Below are 27,108 nucleotides of genomic sequence, written 5' to 3' on the forward strand. Positions count from 1 at the left end.
ATGTTGTTGAAGGCCACAGAACATTTAACTACAGCTTATCTCCTCTGTATATATGAAAAGAAAAAGCAGGACACTTGGGAAATTTGTTTTATGATACATGATCAGGTCAGAGATGGTCAGTTCACTCCCTCAGGAATGTTGTCGTAAAGGAAAATTAAAGAAGGTGGAAACCTGATAAGGATAAAGTGAAAGTTCCATGTTTTAAATTTAGGTCCAAGAGCTCCCAGTCATAAGACCAGCACTTGCAGCGCCTTGGCACAATGATTTCCACGAGGGATTTAACACTGAAAGGTGTGGGAAATACTCTACTACTGCAGTCCTGCAAAATCCTGCCTATCCGAAGCCCCACTGTAAGGGGAATACACTGGTGTTGGTGATTAGTCAGCTTCTCATTAACAGCCCCAATTAGTGACCCTTGGGGAAGTCCCCAAGCCAAATGCTTTGTGGAAAACAAGAGATTAAAGTGAGATTCTGCCATCATCTTGCTGATATAAATGGGATGACACTGTTTGCACTGGAATGTTTTCCACTCGAGTCCCTTAAGCGCCAATAGCAAACAGGTACCAGTATGATGATGTTAAATCTCAAAAATAAACTGGCCTGGAGTTCAAGCTGTTCCAGCTAGTTATATTTATAGTCTTCTAAGACAAAAACTAAAGGGTGCCCTGCTGAGGGGCCGTGGCTGGCGGGGACACACACTGAGGAGTCTTCCACTACTGAAAGACGAGTGCATAATACTGTAATTGAGCACAGAGAACATGGAATCTGCACCACCTACGTTACCAGAGCAATCTAACCAGTTCCTCACCTGCTGCTGGTGGATGCTGGCCACTAACTGTTGGCAAATCCAAAGAGCTATCAGACATGACATGCTTAAGATCTCCTCCCACATCAGCCAGTTTCATGTCAAACTGAACCGACAGCGCGTCTTCGGAGTCCTCCTTGCCCACGCTACTGCCGCCGATGGAAGGCAGATCCAGGGATTTCACCGAAGCAGAGTCTTCTTTGGCCTGCTTGAAAGCTGCCACTTTGTCCACCAGCGACTTCTCGGCGCCGCTGGAAGAAAACTTGTTGGAGTGGAAGTCGGCGAAGTCATCATCGCTCTTCACCGAGGAGAGCGCGCTGTCCTTGGCCTCCTCGAAGCCCGCTGCGGAGCCCTCCAGGGACAGCTGCTTGAAGATGTCATACTTGGTGGGCGTAGCAGTGGTGGCAGAGCTCTGCCCACCCTTCACTGTGCTGCCCGAGGAGCCAGCCTGAGCGCCAGGGCTGGCCTCCAGCTTGAGCGCGTTGTATTTGTCATCAGGTTTTTGCTCGGAAAAGCCCCCGCTGTTGTTGAAAGCCATAAAATCTGCAAAGTCATCTTGTCCACTGGCTGATGCGCCGTTAGAAAATTCCCCAAAAAGGCTGAACTCTCCAAAGTCATCAGCTAAACTGGAAGTTTTGCTGGGTGCTGGCTGGGTAGAGGCGGATGGAAGGGGTGGTGGGGGGAAGGAGCCTGGTTTTGAGGTGTTAAATGCAGGTGGGAAGGATGGCTGCTTGTTTTCTCCAGGAGAGGAAAAGAGCTCCAAGTCTGCCAGATTCAAAGGGGTCTTGGCTTGTGCTGGCTGTTTTGGCTGAGCAGGCAGAGGTGGGAAGGGTGCAGGGAAGGTTTTGTCTTTTGAGGGTGCCTCTAACGGGGAGATGCTGTCAGCGGTTTTGAAATCTGTGAAACCATCGTCGGCTCCTGTGGGCTTGAACTCTGCAAGGTTCTCTCCTGGGAATGAAAACAGGGAGAAAACAACAATTAAACCCTGCACAACAAACACAGCACGTTCACACCATGCAAGCAAGCAAATTGTCTCATGCAGGGTCAGAAGGTTTTATGCAAACTGCTTAAATGGAAGACCTCGGGATGCACAAGGAACTGCAAACTCCACTCCCATCAGCCACACAGGTGTCAAGGGCAGTGATTCTACTTTTCACTCCAGCAAACACTTAATTCTCTCAAATAGCCTCAAAGCCATATTAAACTCCCTTTACACTGACTTAATATCAAAACACACCATGACAAATGGATTCAAAAGGAGATCAATACTGCATTATGAGGCTTCCATGCAAGTTCTTCTCCCCACCTCACCTTCCTCATGTTTGCCAAACAATGAATGCAATTTTAAATTTCACTTATGCCAATACAGTATTTGCTTTTTATGGAAGCAATTCCTCCCTTCCTCCCTCTGAAATATTGCAGCTTTTTCAGGGGGGATCTCCAGATGGCTGAGACAAAACCAACATGAGGTAAGAATGTTTTCACTGGATTTACATTCAATATTTTGGTGTGCTAATTTTATAACTTTTTTCTTTTGAACATGAAAACATTGTTTAACCCATTCACCAGCATGTACATACTTGGACTACTTATAATTTTTGTAAAGTATTGATGCTTACTTTAAGACAAGTGTCCAAAAAATAGTTTTTTTTTCTCTTTTAGAAAAACACCACTAGCATTTAATTATTAAGCTACCAGTGTCACACTTTAAATCAGTTTAACCAAGAATTAAAACAATACTCTTAGTAATGGCAGTAAAGGACCACAACTACACCTGACCTTTTATTCCATTCTCCCTCCCCTCCAAACCAATTCATTTGGCTCAGCAACAATACAAATATTCCTGAAATTGCTACTCATTGATCAAAAACTGCAACAGCACAGCAAACTAAACTTACTGAAGAATTGCAAACTTTTCCATTAGAAATGTAAGCTGGTGAAAGGGTTAAGAGTGGTCAGACCTTGACAGCAGGCAAATGCAGCAACTTTCTCTATTTTAGAACATGTACAGAAAGAGATCAAATGTTATTTCATTTTACTGCAAGCATTTAATCCTGAAGAGGTTCCAAGCATGAGAAGCTCGCAAAACACCACAGGGGTTTCATAAATGAATGACTCCTTACTTAAAACAAATTCCAACCACATCATCACTTTAAAATAAAACTCAGGAGCACCCAGAAGAGATGCCAACCTTCCAGAAATACCATCAGCACATTGTTCCAATAGGATATTGGCCTCTTTTTTCAAGATACTTCCTACCAACTTTTTTAGAGAAGCAGCACCACCATTATTTTAGAATTGCAGAGATGGAAATTCTGCAGCTCAAAGAGAAATGCTACAAATTATAATGAAAACCCAATAAAGCCCCAGTGCTTACCCAAGTATTTGCTTTCTGCTGGTTGCTCTAATTCCCGGAAAGCACTGTACTTGTCCCCTCCATCTAGAGATGAGGAGAAAAGAAATACATTTACACAGAGAAATTACTAATTCATACAGCAAAATTATGAATTCACACAGAAAAAGTTACATTAATTGCTCTGATTTTTAAATATGAATATCTTATCAATGCCAAAAAGAAGATATATGAAATTGTACAATAAATTGCTCATAATGGTTATGTATTTGTCCTTTTACCTCCAAAAGCAGCTGCACTCTCAGAAGGCTTCTCAGCTGCCATTCCTTTAAACACAGCATATTTGTCAGCTGGTGAAAGTGGCTTGGTACCTGGGAGTGGCATTAGTAAAGAAGGAACACTAAAAACAAAAGAGATAAAAGCAAAGTTCCTTAATTTATCCATAAGAAATCTGCATTTCCAGGTTCTATTTAAAGGAACCTCTTATTATGCCTACACAATTTCATTCCTAAACCTAAGCTTATGCCTTAATGAGTGTTTAATCCAGCCCCTGATGTAAGTGACCTCAGCTGGGTAAATTCCCACTTTATCTCACCTAATCATATTTCATTAGTTCAAAGTCAATTTGCACCATTCTTGATTTTAATTTTATCAAAACCATGAACAAAACACTCCAGAACTTTATACCAACAAATTCATAGCCCAGGAGAGAACAAACACCCAGACACACCCCAGGAATCAATCCTGCTTAATTAATCCCTATGAAAATTCCCCCTGATAGATCCAGAGACAGTAAAGAGTTAAAACTACCGGAGATTTTAACAGCTCCATACTTTCAGCTTATCTAACTCTGATTATATCTCATTACATATTGTAAAATTAAGATAATAAAGTGGGGTCACTGTTCAAAAGAAGGGAAATAGTAATTCTGAATTTTTGTCAGTGCCAATCAGGGAGTTTAGGCAGGTATCTAGTCAGCAAAATAAGGATTAGGTACACAAGCAAGCCTTTTTGCATAAACACACTCTATTTTATCCAGTAAAACTGCCACAACAACCTAACAACTTGTTAGCAAACGCTGGAAGATTTAGGAGAGAGCTTTGCTTGCCCTCCATACAAGCCCCCGTTATCAGACCTTGGCAGCTCCACACAACAACATCCTTTACATATGAATGATGCATTCTACCTCCAGTTTGTGTCACTCACATTGAAAACCTGAATGAATTTCTATTGCATTCTTCAGCCTGGAGCAAGAATCTTTCCAGAGACATTTAAATCTCCTTATCAGCAGCCTACAAGCAACACACAAGCCAAGCACTTGCACACATGTGCTGATGCTGGTCTGTGGTGCTTGCAGGCAGACAGTGCAACGGCAAAAAAACAGAGCTTATGGTAATATAATTAAATTTCCCATCCCTGCAAAGCAGGCTATTAGATATGCAATCTTGGCAAATGGAATGGTTAATCAGCTGTACTCCACAGATGGCTTTTTTTAAAATAAAGCTCCATAAGCAATTAGATTATAGCTCATTGTAACATTTTGTTCAAAACTGAACGCTTCCACAACTGAATAAAGAGAACTGCTGCAGTGAAAAAGAAACACCATTTTTTGAAACATTTCTTTATGTTCCTCTACTTCCCCATTGTGCAACAGTTTTCTGTCAAAACTTTCACTTTTCAGAAGATTAGCTTCAGCTGCAAAATGACATCTAACACAAGATATACTTAAAAAGGCATCTTCAGACCCATGTGGCACTGACTGACAACCCTGGGAGTGCCCAAGGCCAGGCTGCACAGGGTTTGAAGCAATTTGGTCTCATGAAAGGTTTCTCTGGCCCAGAGTAGGGGGTGGAACTGATGATCTTTAACGTCCCTTCCAAACCAAAGCATCCTGGACTTCTGTGCCATCAGGAAAATTATATTTCTTACACAGAAACCATTTGCCTCAGCATAAGAGAACAACTGGGCTGAACATCCCCATTTGATGTCACTGCTGAGGAAGCACCTGGTAATCAGGGATCACATGGAATTCAGAGCTCTGTTTGCCACAAAGAACAGCTAGTTACTACCCAAAAAATGTGTCTGTCTACAATTAGACACCTGGGAGGTGCATAAAGAGGAAAGAAGGCTGAAATTCTGTAGTCTTTGTAAATCTTGAAAGGTCGATTGTAAACTGTCAAAGGGAGGAAACGTGTTTGTTTATTTTGCTATACAAAATCTGCCGGATCAGGAATTACATCTTGTCTCCCAAAGGAAAAGCCAGGATTGCTGGAGTCTGAATGATGTTTCAACTGAGGTTTATAGTCAGATATCAAAAGTTTAGGCACTGACCAGAGAAATGACAGAAACACCAAGGACTTGGTACCTGCTCCGGTGCTGTGAGCTGGCTGCTTTGGCTGCCTCCCCCTGGAAATCAGTGAAGGAGTCATCCAGGGAGCCAGACTTTGAGGCATCCTGAAACTCCTGGAAGTCATCATCTTCTGGTTTTACTACCTGAATTACAAACAAGACATTAATTGCTATGCTGCTGGCTCTTAAAATTGTCATACAAGAAAGCAGCTTGGAGAAGTGTGATTAAGGGGGGAAAAAAAGAAGGAAAAGAACCTTTCAACACCAGCATCATCAGCACTTCCACTTTGCCTGCACCTTACCCTACTCAAACATACACAGGATTACAGGGAGCAAGAATGAACAACAGTTCATTATTTCACAATAAATGAGTTATTGATCATAGGCATGTCATCTTTTAATACAGGACAAATAATAATAATCTAAATAAATGAATAATTTAAAATTAATAGCACCACAAAAAGTATTTTCTGAAGGATGAAGCATGTCTGCAAACAGCAAAATTTATCCCCACATTATTTACCTCTGTAAACGGAAGGTTTTCAGTGTTCTCTGCTGCTCCTGAAACTTCCATTTTAACAGCTACTGTGCAGTTTAACCTAAAATTCCATTTTATGTGCGTTACAAAATCCTAACTACAACTAAAATCCTCTTTGGAATACAGAACACTTTTGTACCTCTTCTAATGCCTCCAGAAAGAACTGAAAAAATAAAAGGACGCCCTTAGTGGCACTTCACATTTTCAGACATCACATGCTGCATTTCAGCTCTGGGGTGTTTTGCCATATTCTTAAGACCTGTTCTCAGCATCTAAGGCTGGAAGTGGCAGGCTCATTTCCCTTGCAGGGAAGGGGGTTTGGCAGGGAGCGAGCTCACCTGGCCGGGCGGGTAGGAGGGCAGGAAGGCTCCTGCAGGCTGCGCTGCAGCTCCTCCCGCTGGAGCCGGGGCAGGAGCAGGGGCTGGAGCAGGAGCAGGCCCGGGGATGCTCATGCCCATCACAGAGGGCCCGATGCCCAGCCCCACGGAGGCCGGGGCAGCCGCGGGCAGCAGCGGGGGCTGGCTCACCCCGCCGGGCAGCGGCACCGGGAACCCAGACAGGGTGGGGACGGGCGCGGCTGGAAACTGGTTCAGCACGTCAGGGCTCACGGCAGGGATCCCTCTCTGCAGAGGCAACAAGCACACAGTTAGTTACAGCTGCAGTGGTGATCAAAGGCTGCAGTGTGTGCTCAGGTCCACTCTGCAGCTCGTTGTGCTGAAGCCAACAAGGAGCGGGGTACTGGTCAAGCTCCCAGTAAACCTCCCACATCCAAACACGCCATCAAGGTTCATGTTAGTGAATTATATTCAACACAGAGGTAGGAAAACGCCTTCAAGGCCATTGAGTCCATCTTTTGACCCACCCTGTCACCCAGCCCAGAGCACTGTCCTTCCTTGGACACCTCCACCACCTCCCTGGGCAACCCCTTCCAGTGCTTAATAACCTCTTCCATTAATAAACTCTTCTTCATGTTCCAGCTGAAACTCTTCCGGCACAGCTTGAGGCCATGTATTCTTGTCCTGTCACTTGTTGCATTTGATATTAAAAATACATATAGATGAGATGTGTACCTATATCTAAGAACTTCAGTTGACACTAAAGGAAGAGTAACTGAAATGAAAGTGATGAAATTGCTAAGATTGCAATCCCACTGATGTTACAAGGGCAGTTTCTGTGCTGGACTTCACCAGAAGCAGTGTTTTACAGGAGAGTAACTGAAATATAAGTGATGAAATTGCTAAGATTGCAATCCCACTGGTGTTACAAGAGCAGTTTCTGTGCTGGACTTCACCAGAAGCAGTGTTTTGCAGGTGTGCAGCCCAGGGCTGCCAGGTGAGAGCATACCTGGGTCACTGCTATCATGGCCAGCACGGAGTAGAGCTCCTCCTTGGTCAGCTTTCCAGGTGTGGTGCGGTTGGCCAAGGCCCAGATCTGCCCCAGGGTCTCCCTGGGCAGTCCCGAGGACATCAGGATGGGGTAGAGCTTGGCTGTGTCGATTCCAGCAGGAGTCAGAGTGGTTTCTAAGATCTTCTTATACAGCTCTGTTGTGAGGGAGGCAGCGTTAGACACTGACAACTGCTCTTCTCAAATGTTATTGCGTTTTTATGCTGTCTCAAACTCAACATGATATCAAATCAGGAGCACTCAATGTAAGGTAAAGCAAGAGCATTCTGGCACTGTATTGTAGCACCATGTTTCATCTAAATGTGTTATTGGATGGTCTTTACAGACAAGTGTAACTCAAACTGAGAAATACTTTATATCAAATACACTTAGTGCTGCATTTCAAACTACTTTTCTTTAATGAAATTGCAGAATAACCCAGATGAAGAGATAGTTCTAAGAGCCTTATGTACTCAAACCTCATGTAATCAATATTTACTACAGCAATTCATTTTCTATTCACTGTGTTATTTACACATAGAAGACACACAGCCTTCAGAAATGAGCCTGCCAAATTACAAGACATGCCAAAAACAAGAATACCCATGAAAGCAGCATTATCAGCAAGGCATCCTCTGCTGGGATAAGCTGCTGCCATAAATGTTTAATCTGGAATTTGTTAACATGCTCAAATGTCAAAACCCCTGCTTCTTCAAATGCAGATAAGACACCATAAATATGTAACATATCAAAGATCCAGGACTCTTTTGATGAGGAAATAAGGCTTTGATCAGTAAGTGGCCATGCAAGCACAGGTACATTGACACTTTGCACTGCCCACCTGGCCAAATGCCCACTGGTTGCTTTACCTGGGACCAAGCTGTCATTGTAAATCCAGGGAGGCATAATTTGCTGGATGGGGTCCTGGGGAGGGAACACTCCAACTCCTAAAGGTATTCCATTCAGTAAGAAAAACAGTTGTATTAGGATACAGAGTACAACGATCTGAAGAGGCTACACCACAGCTGGTCAGCACCATTCAGCATTTCAGGCAAAGATTTCAGATTGGAATCACTGTGCTCAGAGGAAAAAACAGATACTGCAGGAATATGAAATAATAACTAGAATGATGTGGCAGTAATAGATTATAGTTATATATGTAAATGAAATAAGGAGCTCCTCATGTGCCTCCCTCAACGTGCAGATGTACAGAACCTAAAGTCTCACTGTCTTCAAGTTTCACAGCAGTTCTGTGTCATAACAAATTCAGCTTCCCATCAGCTCCCTGCTGGCTATCAATCCATACCTACCATAAACCCCACAATGTTCCCCAAGAACATCCTCCCCTGGGAAATCCACAAACAGCCCAGGGACTGAACCTCAGCAAGATCGTATCCCACATCCACAAACCTGTATCCACTGCTCCCAGTCTGCAGCTCCAGGGGACACCACAGCCACCTCCACTACTACAGGCTTTTGTAAGATGACCTGCCACACTTCACTCCCTGAAAATCAGTTATTTCCTTCTCCACTATGTGGGCTCTTCCCCTCAGTCTTCCTCAGCAGATTTTATGCTCACCTTGAATGGAGCTCTGACCAAAATCAGCATAATTTCGGATTTCAGTGTCTTTCCCACTACCCTTGCATCTCCTCATCCTTCCACATGGATTCTCTCTTGACTGCAGTCTAATTTCTAATTATCCCACAATTCCAAGCACATTCTAATATAAGTAATTCCTTCAATTTCACCAACCAAGTAAAATAAATTTGCCACTTCCTCAGACCTTGTTATTCTTCAGTTTTAACCCCCCTTCTATATTCAGTCAACAGATTTAACAAAATCCAAACTGGAATAAAACCTTAAGTTTTCCTCGAGACTATCTTTTGAATATTCACCCCTAAAACTCAGGTAGTTTTACACATAATGTGTATGAGCAGCAAATAATTGAGAAACAAGTATTAACTAGCCAAGAGTTTAAACCTGGCAAGATTTTATCCCCTCAAGGTTAAAAGATTAAAACCCACCATGACATTGACCACCTTTAGTGGTAAGTTCCCCTAGATAGTTTTTTAAAAATATCTTCAGACAGCACAACTTCTTTTTCCCCAAGACAGGACAGAATATATTAAAACAGCAAACTTGATTAAACAAACGTGTTAAAAGTGATTACAACAATAAAACTCACATGGAGAAAGTTCAGAGCAAAATCATGGCAGTTACACTTTGAGCAAGGAGCAGGAGGCACTGACATATTCAAGCAGGTGTTCAGAGCAAAATTACGCAGGGTTGGCCTTGGAATTAGTGAACAGAGCGTTAGCACCAAGCAGCATCTCATTAGATTGAAATTCTGTCAAATGTTTTGATTGCTCACCACACTCTTCAACTGCTCTGTTTTGTTCTGAAGCCTTGTGCACCTCTGCAGCAGCAGTGGGACCACTTTCATGTCCACCTACAACATCCCAGTCACTGTTGGTGAGACTGGGATGGGCTTGGCTTGCAGCCGAGGCTTTGTGCCCAACTTCGGAGGTTTTAAGTTTGGTTTGCTCTTGTTCAGATTCATCTGAGCCATGAGCTAAGGCTTTCTCCTCCAAGGAAGAGCCTGAATAAACAGCAGGAGGGATTATTTATACTTTGTTATGAACTGCCCAGGCTGCACTTCCACCTTTTCAAAGGAGAAGAACTTTTGGTACCACTGATGAGATTATCAGCCCCAGCTCAGACCAACAGCACCACCCTCTCTTTCAGAGCCTGGTTCTGCCCTTTACTTACCACAAACACAACAAATTCAACACTCAAAAAACAAGTAAGAAGAGGAAGACACAAAACTATTTCCTGTATTACAATTATTGTTGTGTAATCATCCAGGCATCACAAGCAGAAGTGCCCAGTATCTACTTACATCTCCAAAACTCTTCATGTTCATCTCACCAACATCCCTTCAGCCTCCAAGAGAGGAAGCACACAAGTGCTCCACAGCAGCATAATCATTATTTCAAATATCACCATCTCAACTGTGTTTTTTTCTACCCCACAGATTTAGTGCCGCATAAGGTCAGGTGTGTGTGTGTATTTAGCACTATTTGGATCCACACATGACTTGCTTTTACAGGCAGCTCTAAGGGAAGCAAGAAGGGGACTAAAATCATCTTTTCCCATGGATCAGCAGGTTTTTGCTTAATTGTCTAAATTATTTTTTCCTGCCAGGCTGAAAAAAAAAAAAAAAACCAACAAATTATGTAAAGACTGTGTGTAGCTCTGAGGGTGACATGTAAAAGAAGATACTTTAGAGTTACCTGTTTTATGGGTATTGGATGGAGATGCAGAGGTAGGAAAATAAGGAACCTGCCCAGCTGTACCATGCAAGGTGGATAACACTGGAGCCTGGGCTGGAGGGACAGGTTGGAGCACAGCCCTCTCTGAAAGCAGCTGCCCAGCCTCAGTGGTAGGATGGAAAGGCTGAGAGGTGGATTGAGGCACCAGTTTGGGGGTTTCAACGGGCCCTTGCATAAAGTCACTAAATTCTTCATCATGGAGAAAAGCAGAATGGGAAACAGACACAGCACAATGAGATGGTGTGGGATGATCTGCAAATGGAATGAACACACAAGGCAAAGTGATGAGGAATAAGGGTCACGGGTGGGACTGTGGGAAAAGTGGCAAACGCTGGGAATACACAGAAAAGGGGCGAGGAGGAGCAGTGTGGAGTCTGCGTGATGACATGTGAAGGGTGTCACTAGCACAAGGGAAAACTGAGCAGCCCCTTCCAACCACACATCTCTCCCAGCTTTTCAGGATGTAAACACTGAAACTTGGTTCTTCACGCTGACTGTGAAAGTATTCTGTCTGTTTTAAGCAGACAGGGTCAAAACAAATCCAGAGGTAATATTTCAAACTGGACATAATGGAGTCTGTCAGAGGACATTCTCCCTCAAAGGAATGTTTTATCCACAGAAACTCAGCAATGTATCATAAAGTACAAAAGAAATGTCTGCTCATGTAGACAATTTTCTGCTTGATTCCTTTCAGTGTTACTCATTTCAACAGAACTGGTGAAGGACAGGCAAATCTACAGATAGAGGGAAGTTGTCAGAGACCACCTGTAAGTGCAAACTTACCAAGGAGTGAATCCACAGCAGAGACACAAATTTTATATAGGAAAAAGCTTGGCCTAGATAAGCTTTGTTTCAGGCTAGACACTAAAGAAACTACGCTACAGACCACAAGAAATCTTAAGTGGCAATTGTTGCCAGTGTAATTACTGAGAACACAGAGGCTTGTTTTGACCATGCCCAACGACACATCAGCCAGCTGTGACACTGCACTCATGTCTTTATACATGGTTTTGATCATTCTTAGCACTTAAATACCACTTCTCATCTTCAAAAGCACTCTGCAAAACATTAATTAATGCTTTGACTAGAAAAGAACAAACGTTTTGTCAATTCCCTTGATGCTTCACATTTAGCACAGCACATGAGGCTTTCTGTTAAAGATTTCTAGTCTTTTAATAACAACTGGTATCTAATATTTCACCCTCATATCCTGACCAAGCAAACAGCTCCCAGAATGACATTTGATTTTACAAAACTGTTAATCCACTCATTTTGTACCAGCAAATAAAAATACTTGTTGGAATTAGCCCCCCTGCTGAGGATTTCAAACGTTGGAGTTTTATTTTCAGTTGGAAAATGAGGAAAATTACAAACCTGGCTTTTTTGCGTGTGTTGCTGGTGTTGGGTGCATTTTAGCATCTCTAGAAAAGCCATCTAAGTTCCCTTTAATGGCTTCCAAAGCATCATCTCTGCTTTTTTCACCTGTCTGAAACAGCACAGAAAACGTTTTGAAAAATTGACAACAGCTCAGTTTTCTCCCAATACCCACACACTTCTTCAGTACCAGAATTAGCAATGCCTGGTGCTGGCAGGGTGTGTAAAGGACTGACTCCTGCAGGGGTTTTTCAAGCCATAATCTGGCATCTCATGCAATTCCCACTGATTTGCTTGTAGAAAGAGACCCTCCCATTAAAAGCTATTAAAAGAAAACCTGAAGAAAGAAACACTCCACTCATTATCAGGCCATACCTTGGGTTTCACACTGCTCAGGAGTCTCAACTTTTGTTTCTGCTCTTCGAACTGCCGCCGTTTCCTCTCTTCCTCCAAGAACTTCTGCTGGTGCTCAAACCTCTTCCTGAAGGAAAATTATTTTAAAAATTTATATATATAAAAAAATATTTTTTTGTGAGACTTTTCATATCAGGTTTGTGTTTGCTTTCTCCATTTCTGCTGTCTCAAATTCAGATGGTTTGGTGCACACACTCCTGCTTCTTCTCAGACCTGGACAAGCACCACAAAGTTCAGAGGCAACGGAACATCCAGCAATATTCTACACCCCAAACAGTGCTGCTGCAGAGAAAGCACATCTCCCCCTCCCAGCAGGGCTCCCCAGGAGTCAGTGAGGGCCACTTACTGCTGCTCCTCTGCAAACTGCTTCTGCATGTCGGGGCCGTACTGCGGGGCGGCCGGGCGCATTCCCAGGAAGGAGGCCTGGCCCATGTAGGGCATTCCAGCTGCTGGCATCGGCCCGAGGGCCATGCCACCCTGCAAGCAAACACAGCACACAGCTCCGGGGGGGGTTTTCAGCTCCAGTGTATTTTTTTTCCCTGTAGAAAAAGCCAAAGCACTGGCAGTGCCAATAAACGGAGCCTGGTGTTAGGGAGTGCTGGAGGAGCAGTGCCCTCAGTAGATGGCACTCTTCCTCTCCACAAGCGCTCAGCCTCACAGAATTCGGGAAAACTGTCAAAAACCAACTCTTCAAACCCAGCCTGCCCCAAGAGCAGCAAGGCTACAGCCGTCCCACACCACTCAGTACAGGATTTTTTGGGATTTTTGGTTCCTATTCTAAGGAATTTCATATTTTTATACCCCCTCCTACCAACCACAGATGCTGGAAAATGTGGTCTAGGCATTTCCCAGACATATCCAGGGAACCAACAATATATGACAACAGCCAAGAGGAGCTTGTCTGAATAAACCATATCAGAAGCATTTGCTGAGGAATATATTCTGGGACATCTAGAGCAGCAAAGCTGCCTAATATAGAAGGAGCCAGAAAATAATTATTTTTCTTGCCATTCATTTTGCATTTGGTCTCAGAACACGTAGGAAGAGAACAAAAGTTGTTTATTATTTTTAGACCAGCTCTCATAAAAACATCTTCCTACTATAAATTTTGCCAAAATAACATAATAAATTGCAGCTGGGGGAGGGAAGGGAGTGTAAGGAGATGGCAAAACAATAAATTCCATTTGTGACACGGCAATTTGGTTAGAAAGTCATGCAAAACATTGAATTTCAACAAAGTGCAAAACTGTACATAAGCATATATGGCGCTAAATAGAAAACAACAGATTAAAAGAGAGAAAATATAATATGATCTGCTCATATTTCATTCTTATTCCTCAATTAGCAACAGCAGCACTAAAGACAAAGTTACCTTGAGGAAAAAGAAAAATGATAGGACAGAGGGAAAGGCTGTAACCTGAAGGAGGGCAGGCTTAGATTGGATATTAGAGAGAAATTCGTCCCTGTGAGGGTGGTGAGGCCCTAGCACAGGGTGCCCACAGAGGTTGTGGACTCCCCATCCCTGGAAGCGGCCAAGGCCAGGCTGGATGGAGCTTGGAGCAGCCTGGGAGGGTGAAAGGTGTCCCTGCCCATGGCAGGGGGTGGAACTGGATGAGCTTTAATGGCCCTTTCAACCCAAACCAGCCTGGGGCTCTGCAGTTTCAGCCCACATTTCATTGCCACACACCTGCATGGCCATGGGTCCAGGAGGCATCTGAGAGCCATAATTCATTCCCATCATCCCTGGCATGTTGGTCTGCATGACAGGAACCATTGGAAACCCTTGCTGTTGCATAGGAATCATCCCTGCAATGAAACATTAAACAAGCTAAGAGCCCAGTTAATGTTAAAAGCTTTTTTTTTTTCCCTTCCCTAACCCTGCCTCTCCCATTTAATTGTTTTGGTTTTGGGGGTTTTTTTTTGTTTGTTTGTTTGGTTGGTTTTTTTTTGTTTTGTTTGGTTTTTTTGGTTTTTTTTTTTTGTTTACTAAACCAGCAAAGGAAAGTAAAAAAAATCTTGAGTTGAGCTGGACTGTTTAAAAATAAAAATAATAACATTTGCTACACTGCAGGCAGCCACAGAAATCTCCTTAGTTTAGACACTGGTCATTCTACAGGGAAAAATATTACAGGGCTTTTCAGTAACTAACCTGATGAATTATCCCACCATCCTAAAGATTCTCTGTGGGTTTTTTCCCATAAGATTTTTGGAAGGGTCATTTCCAATTAAAACTATTTAATTAACCAGAGTGACTGGTGCTGGTAATTCCTATTTCTCTTGAAACCAGCAGCTTCTGAAAATAAATCTTGGGAAATAAAGTCAACCTTTCACAAAGCAACTTCACACTCTGACCTGGCTGGGTAACTTGTCTGTAGGTTAATTAGCACACTTTAGGTTAATTAGCCCACTACATGTGTTAGAATGGTAACAATACTTGTCAGTAAAAGCTAAACATGCACAAAATTGGACAAATCAAGCTGGAATGTATTAATTCACTGAATAAAGCAAGTGTTATGTTTCAGCATCTTCCTCCCTCACATTTTGCTGTCTTGGGAGACAAACGCTAACATGCACTTGTTACCAGCACACCATGGAGATAATTATGCAAAAACACTCCAGGAGGGCATGACACAGGCAGGAATAATCCATGAATCAGTCCCTGCGATTTTAATAAAAAACTCTATTTTCCCCGTAAATTCTCTGCATATTTTCCCCTAATTAAACAAACAGCACTGCATCAGGAATGAGAACAAAGGCAATTTAAGGCTGAGGCTCTGCCATTGTATTAATACTTTCCACACAGGTTGTGACTCTTGTCCTGGGGTCTTGATGTGCTTTGTAAATATTTACCAGGTCTTGCAACACCCACACAGTATGGGTATACACAGCTGGGAGATGAAGCAAAGAGAGGTGAAATACCACACTCAAAATAACACCAGAGTCTAAAAGGCCAATTCAGGTTAAAAAGGGAGATGTAGTTTTCCTGGACCTTTAATCCAGATTCTGGTGGCGCTGCTTCAACAGCACACTGGAGGTTTTCCCAGCAGAGGAGTGAGAGTCATTTGAACAGAGCTGAATTCAAAAGGACAAAAACCAGCCATGGAGTTCAATTAATAATCACACCTCTGAACATCACTGCAGACCTGGTTTAGGTCTAATTTGTCTGAACAAAGTCAAGAACTTTGTGCTCAAAATGCGCAGCCGATACGTACCTTGAGGGGGGCCCAAACCACCTGCCACAGGAAACATGAAGCTGCAGGAGGAAAACGAGAGTATGTGAAATTCTGTCACTTTAGGGCAAATGGAAAATCCACCTCGACTTCCACGGCAGCACCACCACCAGGAGCCTCCCACCTTCTGGTCAGCACTTGCAGCTGCTCCTGCAGGTCCCCCAGAACCCAAGCCCATCCAAGGCAATGTTATCCCTCAGTGGGATCCCCCGAAGCACCCCACAGCGCCAGCACAGGCTGCAGAGCCAGGAAACGCAGATCTGATCCTCCCAGCAGCCCTGACACGGCTTTGACTCATCCACATCACCCACAAGAGACTCTCAGCACCCACACAGCTTGGGAACAGGTCAGTTTGTTGTGTGGGCTAAGCAGGGAATGAATAACCATCTCCTCTTGGAAGTATCTGACTCAGCAGGACCACCAGAGAACACTTCTCAGCTGCTTAGGAACAGCTTTTCTGAAGAAAAATAAACTATCCACAAAACTCCATTACTTTTCCCCTTCCCCTTTTAGAAACACTAAGTATCACAAAATAATAGAGTTTCTATTTTCTCAGTTGTCTAATTACAACAAAAATAGCATCTTGGAGAAAACATTCATTCACATATCAAGGGTCAAGTGCACCTAGAGGAAGAACCATTAAAATTTCAACTAAAATCCTAATGGAAATTGCTAGCCCTCACTCTGAAACAGCTGCCAAACAGTAAAAAAGGGCCTAGTTTAAAATTCTCATCTGCAAGCAACTTGCAGAAACCCACGTCAGCAGCAATTTCCCAAACAAGAACCTCACTCAGTGTCCCAGGCAGTTATTACATCAAAGTGCTGTGGAAGAGAAACACACTTATAGATATTCAATGTTCAATTCCAAGGGTGGATGTAAAAGAAACTGTCGAAGAGTACAAGAGAAAATGCCATCAGAAATGGCTGCAGGAAGTCCTGAAAGCCAACCTGGTTTATAAATATAAAAGAGCTGTGTAATATGAGCACTAAGATAAAATAAGGAATTTAAATTATGCATTTATCCAGGAGCAAATTGCACCTCCTCACTGTACAGGCAGCGGGTCACACGGTCACCAAGACCCATTTGCTCTTCACTTTATTCATGATCTTCATCATCTTGAAGCTTCTTCTTCAGCCCTGAGCATTGTGTGCTGATTTTGCCTTCCATAACTATCACACACCTGTGCTTCCCAATGGTCTAGTCTTGCCATCCTCCACCCCCACCATCTGGGGATCTCCCTCTGAAGAACTCTGCAGACTCAAACAGCTCAGCCCCAAACATGTGCAGGGCTTGATTCTCACCACAGCCAAGGTCTGTTTAACTCTATTCAGTCATTTAAATCCATTCCTTGGCATACAGTATCAACATGAAAACAAATAGACTTACTTTAGTCAGAATGATGAAATACTAAATGTAATTTCTGAAGATCTCCTAAGCATGTAGAAGTGTTCTAAGCTTCCTGCTTCCCTTCTGGTTGGGGAACCTGAACAACAAGAATTCTGAACCTGAACAACAAGAATTCTCCAAACCAGCAAATGCAATGTAAACTGAACAAGCGTCAGGAGGTACCACTGCTTGTTGGGAGCAAGTAGAGGCCAAACTATTAAATATTTATCCCTTTCTACACAGCTCCTGGTTTATTTATAAGTCTCTGCTGAAAAAAATAAAAAGAAACAATCAACCAAAAAACTCCCAGCTGATTAGAGGGCACTGCAAGATGAGCTAGTCCAAAGTAGAAAAGCAAGCTCTGGCAGCACAGCCCCGTCCGTATTCACTCCAGGATTCAGTGTGCAACTGCCAGCACCAGCCACACTGGCACAGCCACAAACCATTCCACCAATGGGAATTTATTACTGAACTGCTTTTTTGGAGATGCAGAATTGCCCAGAGCAATCAGTGAAAGCAGCTGGTTCTGTGGCTGAGGGAGCCAGCGAGGGGACCTGTGTGAGACCGCCTTGGGTACGCTGCACAAACACAGTAAAGAGAAGGGAACAAAGTGATCACCCTACAACAGACCTCCTAAAGCAGTACTAGAAATCTGTAGATTCCTACTACATGAGTATTTTAAATATGGAGCTTAAAAAAAACCACCAAGAAGCCCCAGACCAACCAAGCAAGAGCTTCAGCCAAAATGCAGGAGTGTGGGGAGAAGCAACACCTTTTCTGAACTGAAACTTTGCTGTAACAGCTCCAAACCACACAGAACGTTTTCCCATCTACAAGTGGATTTTTAAACCCCTTAATTCTCAAGCAGTACAACTCCATTGATGCAACAGACCGTCAGAGTATTTTTAAGTGGCAGAAATGTGCAAAAATTGAAGTGAAATCAGGCAAAGAACCCACACAGACACAGAACAGAACTTTCCCTCTACCTCCAGATTTTGTCCTCAGAGAAACCAAAATATTATCAATGGGCAATGGTGATTTGTAAATAATTTTATTTTTCAGAACCTTTATTTCTGAAACTGACAACAGTGACAACACTCCCAGTAACACTGACAAAACTGTGGGCTTTGGATATCCAAGACAACTCAATGAGGCTTAATTGTCAAATGCAAAATTTCCTCAGCCTCCCTGGAAGTAGGACAAGAGATAAACAGCAGATGAGAGCGTACATTGAAAAAAAACATTACTAGAGTCTTCAAAGGTAGTGAAATCCAGTTTTCCAAGCTTTACAGAAACACAACATCTCTTTTAACACTTTTTTTTTTTTTTCCTCCCAACAGGATTCCTCGGTCCTCCCTGTGGCCAAGGTGCCCTTTGTGAGAAGGAGGGGAAAAGGGAAGTCCCCAGGGAAGCTGGGTCCCAGGGAGGCCACAGCCAGACCTGACAGGGACATTTAATGCTGCCGACAGCGGCGGCACTGGCAGAATCCCCAAATCCTTCCCACCCCAATATCTGAGATTGCACCTGCAGAGCCTGACGGCAAGTGGGACACAACTGCCCAAGCCTGGACACACGGGGGGAAAAGAGCTGGGGATTCACCCCAAAAACGTGAATAAATCTTGGCAAAGCGCAGAGCTACCGTGGCTGCATTCCCAACAACACACCTGGGACCCCATGTACTCCACCCAGGACCCCACGTACTCCACCCAGGACCCCACTACATCCTGCCTGGAACACTGATGTTCCATCCACGATCACCGGTACTACACCTGAGCCCCATCCATCCTACCCCAAACCCCACAAAGCTCGCCTGACAACCCACGAACCCCACCTGGGACCCCACCCAAGACCCCACGAACCTCACCTGAGGCCCCACGTACCACACCTGCGACCCCCACACCCCACCCAGGATGCAGCACACCTGAGAGCCCACGCACCCAACCTGGGACCCCCAGGCCCCAGCCAGAAACCTCGCGCAGCGCACCTGGGCCCTGACTGACCCCAATCGCACCTGGACTCCGAGCCCCCAGCGCTCTCATCGCCCCCCATGCCGCCCCTCCCCGCGTGCCTCAATTCCCCATCACCGCCCCCGCTCTTTGTCCGCTGTGCCTCCACGCCCGCCGCTCGCGGTCGGCACCGACCTGGCGGCCCCGGCCGCTCCGCCGCCCGCCCCGCCGGCGCCCCCCGCGCCGGGCCCGGGCCGCAGCGCCATCTTCGCGCTCGGCCCCGCCGTCCGTCAGCGGAGCGGCGGCGGCGGCTTCCGGGGCCGGCCTGGGCAGGCGCCGCCCCCGGCCCCGCCGCTCCCCGTTACACGGTCCTGCGGGTGCGCGGCCCCACAGAGGCACGGCCCCTCGGGTGGACAGCCCCACAGAGACACGGCCCCACAGAGCCACGGCCCCTCAGATGGACAGCCCCACAGAGCCACGGCCCACAGAGCCACGGCCCACAGAGGCACGGCCCCTCGGGTGGACAGCCCCACAGAGACACGGCCCCACAGAGCCACGGCCCCACAGAGGCACGGCCCCACAGAGCCACGGCCCCTCAGATGGACAGCCCCACAGAGGCACGGCCCCACAGAGCCACGGCCCCACAGAGACACGGCCCCTCAGATGGACAGCCCCACAGAGGCACGGCCCCACAGAGCCACGGCCCCACAGAGCCACGGCCCACAGAGACACGGCCCCACAGAGACACGGCCCCACAGAGACACGGCCCCACAGGGCCATGGCCCCACAGAGACACGGCCCCACAGAGCCACGGCCCACAGAGACACGGCCCCACAGAGACACGGCCCCACAGAGACACGGCCCCACAGGGCCATGGCCCCACAGAGACACGGCCCCACAGAGCCACGGCCCCACAGAGCCACGGCCCCACAGAGACACGGCCCCTCGGTGTCTCCGTTCCACGGCCCCACAAAGCCACAGCCCTTCAGTTCCTCCGTTCCACAGCCCCACATCCTCTCAGTTCCTCAGCCCCACATCCCCTCAGCCCCACACCCCCTCGATTCCTCAGGCCCACATCCCTTCAGCCCCACATCCCCTCAATTCCTCAGCTCCACATCCCATTAGTTCCCCAGCTCCACATCCCCTCAGTTTCTCGATTCCTCAGCCCCATAGCCCCTCGGTTCTTCAGCCCCTCAGCCCCATATCCCCACATCCCCTTGGTTCCTCAGCCCCACATCCCTTCAGCCTCTCAGCCCCATAGCCGCAGTTCTTCAGCCCCACACCCCCTCGATTCCTCTGCTCCACATCCCTTCAGCCCCACATCCCCTCGGTTCCTCAGCTCCACAACCCCATGGCCACCCGAGAACAGCCTGGATGGGGATGAGTGGCCCCTCGTTCCCCCGGGAACGCCGGTTTCCAGCATCCAAATCACTGCTTTTCCATAAAAAGGAAAAGAAAGTGCCGCCTTTGAGCCCAACCTCCCCCTGGGGTCACCCGGGGACATGCGACAAGAGCCTGAAGTGACAGCACAAGGGGCAATGGATTCACAGCGACACAGGGAGGGTTAGACTGGATACTGGGAATAAATTCCTCCCTGTGAGGGTGCTGAGGCTGCCCCATGCAAACTAGATTAAACCAGGACAATCCTGTCCAGAAATTCTTCCTTAAAGGTTTGTAGTTACAAAGAAGCCATTCCTGCCTGACTGGAATGCTGATGACAAAAGCAGGGTGGGCTGAGAACACACTGAGCAGATGAAGACAGGGAAAACACACTGAGCTGGGCTTTTTTTGCCTGCAGACTTGTTCCACCGAGGCTGCACAGACACACAGGTCTCTGAATTAACATCTTATGACCTCGTTTATTCTAGTTTCAGGCTCAGTTATAAAAGCGTACAAAATTACTGGACATGTCAGGTATTAGTTATTTCAATATAATTTTATAGAAGAAAAACAGTAGGAAGGCTTTATTTTCACATTCAAGTGGGTTTGTTTTGGCTTTTTTCAAGTGTCCACGGAAGTCAAACCTGATGGTAAACATTGTGTGGTTTTTGTCTCTGAATCTCCTGGAAGAATCTAAAAATGTATTAGGGGAAATCTTAACACAGACAGTATTTTTTCAAGGAGCAGTACAAAACTGTGTGAAAGTAACACAAACTGATGCTGGTTTTGAACTATTGTCAGAAATACACGGCATTCACTGCACGAGCACATGCTCCAGCTTCTATAAGAAGCATCCAGGAATTCTCTTCTGGCAGTGCAGTAGAGACTTTCTAGCATGTAAACCTCCACCCTCACCCCAAAGGAAACGTGAGAAATGTTCTTCTCCCTTCACCATCGCTGCCATCTTCATTCTTCTGTTCCACCACAGACAGAGGTGTCAGCCCCAGCTCACCAGCCTGAATTCAGCTTTCTGAAACAGTCTGTAATTTACTGCCATTTTTGTCTTCTTTATCTTTCTTCTTTCCCTTAGTATTTTCCTTTGTAGTTTTCCTACAAGAAACACATTGGAGATCAAGACACCTGAACATAACCAGTGGCTTAAACTCAGGCTGCTGTCACCTGACACATGGCACCACAAGGCAAAATGCTGTCATTAATCCAAGCTCCCACAGACAGATACTGACACTAAAACTTCATCACTAAAATCTTTATGACTGTGTGGTTCATCCAAACAAGTTATCTGTTACTTTGCTTGAATTTTCTGGGCTGTTTCTGGATAAACAGCATCTCTTACCTCCTCTTCAGCAAAACCTACTTACATTTTGATTTTGCCTTTATTCAAGAAGCACTTTGGGGTGGTACAAATGGATTCTCTTGTTAAAGGTTTCTTAATGAATTTCTTCTTTTGTTTGCTGAGAACAACATTTAGTGAAGAAAGATGAAATTACTAGGGTTTCTAGCTCTAGAAAGTACCATAAGTTTTTAAAAAGCACTGATTAAAAGACTGTTTAAGTGCTAAAAATGAACATACCTCTGTAGTTTGGGCAAATGTTTTATGTATTCTGGCACAGGACAGCCAGCTCGCTGGATAACGTTGGCAATACTGGAAAGGAGAGGAGGGAAAAGATCAACTCCAGTGCTTGGACAAGTGATAAATATTTTTTGTGGAAAACAGCAAACCAAACAAACCAGCTGGTTTGTTGGTCTTTTGTTTTGTGGTGATTCTTTTTCAAGCAAGAAATAAAGTCATTATTAATTAAGACATATTACCTCCGTAATAAAGGTTTATCATCTTCTGTAAAGAAAGTGACTGCCTTTCCTCTGTGTCCTGCTCTTCCAGTACGACCTGCCAAGCACACATTTTGCAGAGCAGAGATTTTACTTCAGACATCTCCCTTTATTCCTCCTCACAGCCCCAGCCTCCTGCTGCATGTTCACTCACCAAGGATATACCAAAGCAGCCAATCCCCAAACATTGCTCCCAGTGAATGAAAGCACATCTAAATAAAGTTCACAGAATGCTGACAAAAGCAACATCTACATGCAAGACCTCAGAAATGAGAAAAAGGAGGAGATTTGTGAGCCACGCCTCACCTATCCTGTGGATGTATTCCACTGCACTCGTGGGCAAATCATAATTGATGACCATATTCACACCTTTGAAGTCCATCCCTCGAGCCAGCAACGCAGAGCAGATGAGCACCCAGATTTTCCCAGCTCTGAAACTCTGCACTACTCTGTCTCTCTAGGAAAAGAACAGCAAAGATATTTGGAAACAGTCCCAGAAAGGAGATGAACTTGTTTCCTGAAAGTTGTCATGATGTTAAGGAATAAATCTAAACCTCTGAACAAAAACCTGCAGGAATCTGCTGCCACAGTTACCTAGAGTTGCATTCCAACACTCTTGCTTTCACCTTTCTTTCTAAAGCATTTCTTGAAAAGAAATAAAATCCTCCTACCTGTTGCTGAGTCTTGTCTGCATGGATGACATCCACATTGATGCCTTCATAAATAAGCTCATGAAAAAGCTCTTTAGCTCTCTCAATAGACTGTACAAAAACAAGGACTGGAGGAGCAAAACCCTGCAAAAGAGTAAGTTGATCTCAGGTTCCAAAGTCCTTTTCCTTGCAGAAACTGAGACATGGCAGATTTGGGCAATGGTTTAACATCCTGGGAAATTGGGAGTCTCTCACAGATCACAGCTCAGCTGAACAGGAAAAAGAACACACTCAAGTCTCTCCAAAATACCTTTTTAACAAGCTCTCTCATTGCTGTTAGTTTTCCTGTCTCAGATCCAACAAACAGCAGCTCTTGTTCTACTGTCTCTGCTGCAGAGTTTCTGAAACCAGAAATTCAACAGAAATGCTTCAGTATTTTTTATATACATTAACAAAAACTTATCTTATATATTAATAAATAATCTCCATAAAAATACAACCTGGTGGATGAGAAATACTGCACAACAAAACCTAATCCACCAGTGCACACTCCTAAGATTGATGTTTACTTGATGATAAATTAATTGTCAAAGGAAAAGAACACTTTATTCAACACAAGAGAACTATCTACGTGCCTACTCAAATTTCTCTGGAGACAAACAACCTGCAGCGCTGACTACAACAGCCCCAAAACCAAGCAGGCTGATGATGCAAAGCAAACAATTTCCCAGGATATTACGAAGAAAAAAGAAGCAGAAAACACCTACCTTGCCCCAACATTTACCAGCACAACGTTGTCCAGGTTGAGCTTGCACCACTCCTCCACGTCGTGGGCAAAGGTAGCGCTGAACAGGGCCCTCCTGGCCAGGTGGGAGGTGCATGCCAGGAAGATTGTGCCCAGCTGCTCCCTGAATCCTGACTTCCCATCCTCAAACAGCTTGTCTGACTCATCCACCACCAGCCACTCCACGCTAGGAACAGGGAGGTTTGATTTTCAGGAGAGCCACTTCAGAGTGGCAAGGCACAGTTGGAACACTCTCCTACCTGCTCAAGTCTATTGCTGGGGGATCTTCTTTCAGCAAATAAATGAGTCTGTTGGGAGTAGTAACCAGTATATCTATTAAAAGAAAAGAAGCAAAATGTCAAAAAAAGACACAAAATAAACCCAACAGAGCCCTGAGAAACACCAGATCCAACCCAATCTGCCAGAGGTACAGTTTAGCAGAGTCCATGTCAGGCTCACTTCCCATTTCTTCCCTGCCACTTTTTAACCATCTCTTTAAAACCACACAGCCCAAAGAGAAAGGTCAGTGACACTTTTTAATTTTTTAAAAGCACTTCAGTCATTACAACAGTTACCAAATTTCTTGGAAGACTTGGGCCCAAACTTCTTGGCTGCCTCAGCTGCCTTGTGGATCATGTGGATTCTGAAGCCTGTGCCCTCTGCCAGCTTCACCAGCTCCCTGTGGGTCTGAAAAGGCAGCAGAGATTGCATTTCCAAACTGAGCTGATGAGCTTTACTAACCAAAAAACTGCTGGCCATTGTGGAGTCATGGAATGCTTTGGGTTGGAAGGGACATTAAAGCCATCCAGTTCCCCCTGCCATGGCAGGGACACCTCCCACTGTCCCAGGCTGCTCCCAGCCCCGTCCAGCCTGGCCTTGGGCACTGCCAGGGATCCAGGGGCAGCCACAGCTGCTCTGGGCACCCTAATCCTGAAGTCAGAGCTTCAAACCTCACCCTGATTTCAATGAAATCTCTCTGGTTAAGAGAAAGCTCTCTGGTTTCCTTAGCTAATAAAATGCAGCTCTCTAACAAGCATTATTCACATCACTACCATATGTGGCTCCCTCTTTCACATGAATAAGAACTGCCCAAAGGTGTCTTTTTATTTCATTTCAATAACACAGCTTTGTTATAACGTTATCCCTTGAAATTCCAAGTTTGGGACGAACAGATAAACCTCTCATAGCAATCTGAAGTAGGAAAGGAGGTTTTAAGAGCACCTGAGCACTGGGCAGTTTAAAATATGATCAAAGAATCTTGAGCCTCTAATCTAATCATTTAGATTAGACTCAGATAATAGATATGTACCTACTCCACAGAAGTCAAAAGACTTGAAAGAAACATTTAAATTGGCTTTCTCTGATACGTGAGGGCAATAAAGGAAAAAAAATATTTACAAAGGTGTTATTTTGCTGATGCAGCGTGACAACACTGAAGCCCATCAGTGTGAGACTCCCTCAACACACACCTGGCTGGCAAGCTCTCGGGTGGGTGATATGATCAGAGCCCTGAATCCTTTGTTCCTGGGTTGTTTCAGATGTGTTAAGAGAGGGATACAAAATGCCAGTGTTTTTCCAGACCCTGTAGGAGCTGAAGCCAGAAGCTCCCGACCCTGTAAGAAAAAACAAACTTTTATTTCAGTAAGAAAAAAAAAAAAAAAAAGGTAAAAATTCCATTCTCATAAATATCAATGCTGCAAACTGACACAGATGAGGAAAACTGAAAAAGCCAAGCTTTCAATTCTGATGAAGTTGATCCAGCTTTTGGCAGAATCCCTGAAAGCCCAGAGAACTCACATGCAGCATGACGGGAATTGCCTGCATCTGGATGGCTGTTGGGACATGGAAGCCTGCAGCCTGGATATTCTCCATGATTTTAGGGTGCACTTTGTACTCCTGCTGAAGCTGCTCGAAGGTGGCAATGGGGTCAGGGAGATCTGTTCCCTGCACGTTGATCCTGTGCTGGTGCCTGAAGCGATTGATCTGCGAGGCAAAAACAAACTCCTGCTTTTGCATTTGCACCATAAAGCTCACCACATGTGCATTCCTCTCCTGGGTCTTTCCCCCACACTTGGTCACCCTCCTCCAATGAGGAATTCCCAAAAATAAACCCCAGTTTTAGATCAAACACCCAGAGAACACCAGGAACCTCTTGTTGCATCAGAACCCCCTGGTCCCACCTTTTCTCTCCTCAAGCGTTCGAGCTTCTCCACAGTAGGTTTTTTGTCTTTTGCATCTTCAAATTTTGCTTCCAGAGAGGACATCCACTTTATTCCATTGTTTTCTGACAGCTCTGGCATTGATGCTGCTCCTGAAAGTTGCAGACAAGTTGAAATTTGCTTTAGTACAATACAGACAGGCGTTATTTAGAGACAAGATCTCAGAACCTTTTTCCTCACATTCCCAATAAAGCTAACGAAGACTTCAGAAGGATGCCAACCACATCCCCAGCTCTCAGCACTGAATCTTGGCCCAGTTCTGAGATCAGCTCTGAGCCAGGCCAGCCACGGATCCCAGAGCTGGATGGGCTGGAAGGTCCCTTCCAACCTAAACCATTCTGGGGTTCTTTGAGGATTCTGCCAGGGATACGTGTGTGTGTGCGTGTGTGTGTGTGTGTGTACAGATACCTCGTGTCTTTTTCTTTTTTCTTTTCCCTTCACTGCTTTCTGCCGTTCTTTTCCTCTTTCCATCGTTTTTCCCTGCTCCATCTTTCTGCTGCTTCACCTCTTCTTCAGCCCCTGCGATCCCCCCGCCCTCCTCGGCAGATCCCTGAGGGGCTCCCTCCTTGCTCCCGAAGAAGTCGAGGCTCTCCGGCGAGACGCCGCCGCGGTTCCCTTTAACCACCTGCGGGAGACCGGGGAGAAGGGTGAGCCGCCGTGGCCAGGCCCCGTTCCTCAGGAGCCTGAACCGCGCACGGGCCGGTCCCCCAGCCCTGCCCCGGCTGTGCCCGCACCCCGAAGCGCCGCGCGTCGAGGCCGAAGCGGCGCAGGTCGAAGCGAGCGCCGGCGCCCAGGCGGCGGAACAGCTCGTGGGTCTCCATGCGCCGCGCTCCCGGCAGAGCGCGCCGCGCCGGAAGCGGGCGGCACTTCCGGCGGGTGGCACTTCCGGCGGGTGGACTTCCGGCGGCCCGCGGGCATGGCGGCGCGTTGCCATGGCGACGGCGCGCCCAGGCCTGCCTAGGCCGCGCCGGCAGCGGAGCGCCTGTGGCGACAGCACGGCGGCCACGGGCAGCATCCCCGGCCTCCGTGCGGCCCCGTCCGGCTCTGTCCTGGAGTCTGGCGGGGGCTCTGTACAAGTCACGAACGGGACGGGGCCGCTGTGGAACGCGTCTCGA

The 27,108-nt window shown here is 45.7% G+C and overlaps 2 protein-coding genes across 4 annotated transcripts in view; both read right to left on the minus strand.

The window, feature by feature from the left end:
• The window catches only part of SYNRG (synergin gamma), a 30,168-nt gene extending 14,099 nt beyond the window's left edge, over window positions 1-16,069 (minus strand). For 2 of the 3 annotated variants that reach the window (XM_077787590.1, XM_077787589.1), the window contains exons 1-13: window positions 15,904-16,058; window positions 15,762-15,802; window positions 14,237-14,355; window positions 12,896-13,026; window positions 12,511-12,616; window positions 12,136-12,247; window positions 8,298-8,375; window positions 7,390-7,586; window positions 6,384-6,668; window positions 5,524-5,651; window positions 3,440-3,558; window positions 3,183-3,245; window positions 809-1,753 (exon numbers count right to left, since the gene is read on the minus strand). In XM_077787590.1, coding sequence (XP_077643716.1) covers window positions 809-1,753; window positions 3,183-3,245; window positions 3,440-3,558; window positions 5,524-5,651; window positions 6,384-6,668; window positions 7,390-7,586; window positions 8,298-8,375; window positions 12,136-12,247; window positions 12,511-12,616; window positions 12,896-13,026; window positions 14,237-14,355; window positions 15,762-15,798 — 2,320 coding nt within the window. In that variant the 5' untranslated portion in view covers window positions 15,799-15,802; window positions 15,904-16,058. Of the gene's footprint in view, window positions 1-808; window positions 1,754-3,182; window positions 3,246-3,439; window positions 3,559-5,523; window positions 5,652-6,383; window positions 6,669-7,389; window positions 7,587-8,297; window positions 8,376-9,800; window positions 10,029-10,722; window positions 11,014-12,135; window positions 12,248-12,510; window positions 12,617-12,895; window positions 13,027-14,236; window positions 14,356-15,761; window positions 15,803-15,903 lie in introns of all 3 variants that reach the window. The other variant, XM_077787588.1, reaches the window with a different exon arrangement.
• A 4,882-nt stretch (window positions 16,070-20,951) lies between these two features.
• DDX52 (DExD-box helicase 52) lies at window positions 20,952-26,854 on the minus strand. Its single transcript, XM_021533004.3, has 15 exons — window positions 26,728-26,854; window positions 26,402-26,618; window positions 25,955-26,085; window positions 25,572-25,757; window positions 25,244-25,387; window positions 24,350-24,461; window positions 24,035-24,107; window positions 23,758-23,961; window positions 23,301-23,391; window positions 23,012-23,134; window positions 22,647-22,797; window positions 22,323-22,398; window positions 22,084-22,155; window positions 21,872-21,964; window positions 20,952-21,602 (listed from the first exon to the last, which is right to left on the minus strand). Exons 1-15 carry the CDS (start codon window positions 26,812-26,814, stop codon window positions 21,515-21,517), a joined length of 1,848 nt encoding a protein of 615 aa, XP_021388679.2. The 5' UTR covers window positions 26,815-26,854; the 3' UTR covers window positions 20,952-21,514.
• Between the last annotated feature and the right edge of the window lie 254 nt (window positions 26,855-27,108).

The sequence above is a fragment of the Lonchura striata genome, chromosome 20, assembly GCF_046129695.1.
Source record: "Lonchura striata isolate bLonStr1 chromosome 20, bLonStr1.mat, whole genome shotgun sequence".
Taxonomy (NCBI): Eukaryota; Metazoa; Chordata; class Aves; order Passeriformes; family Estrildidae; genus Lonchura; species Lonchura striata.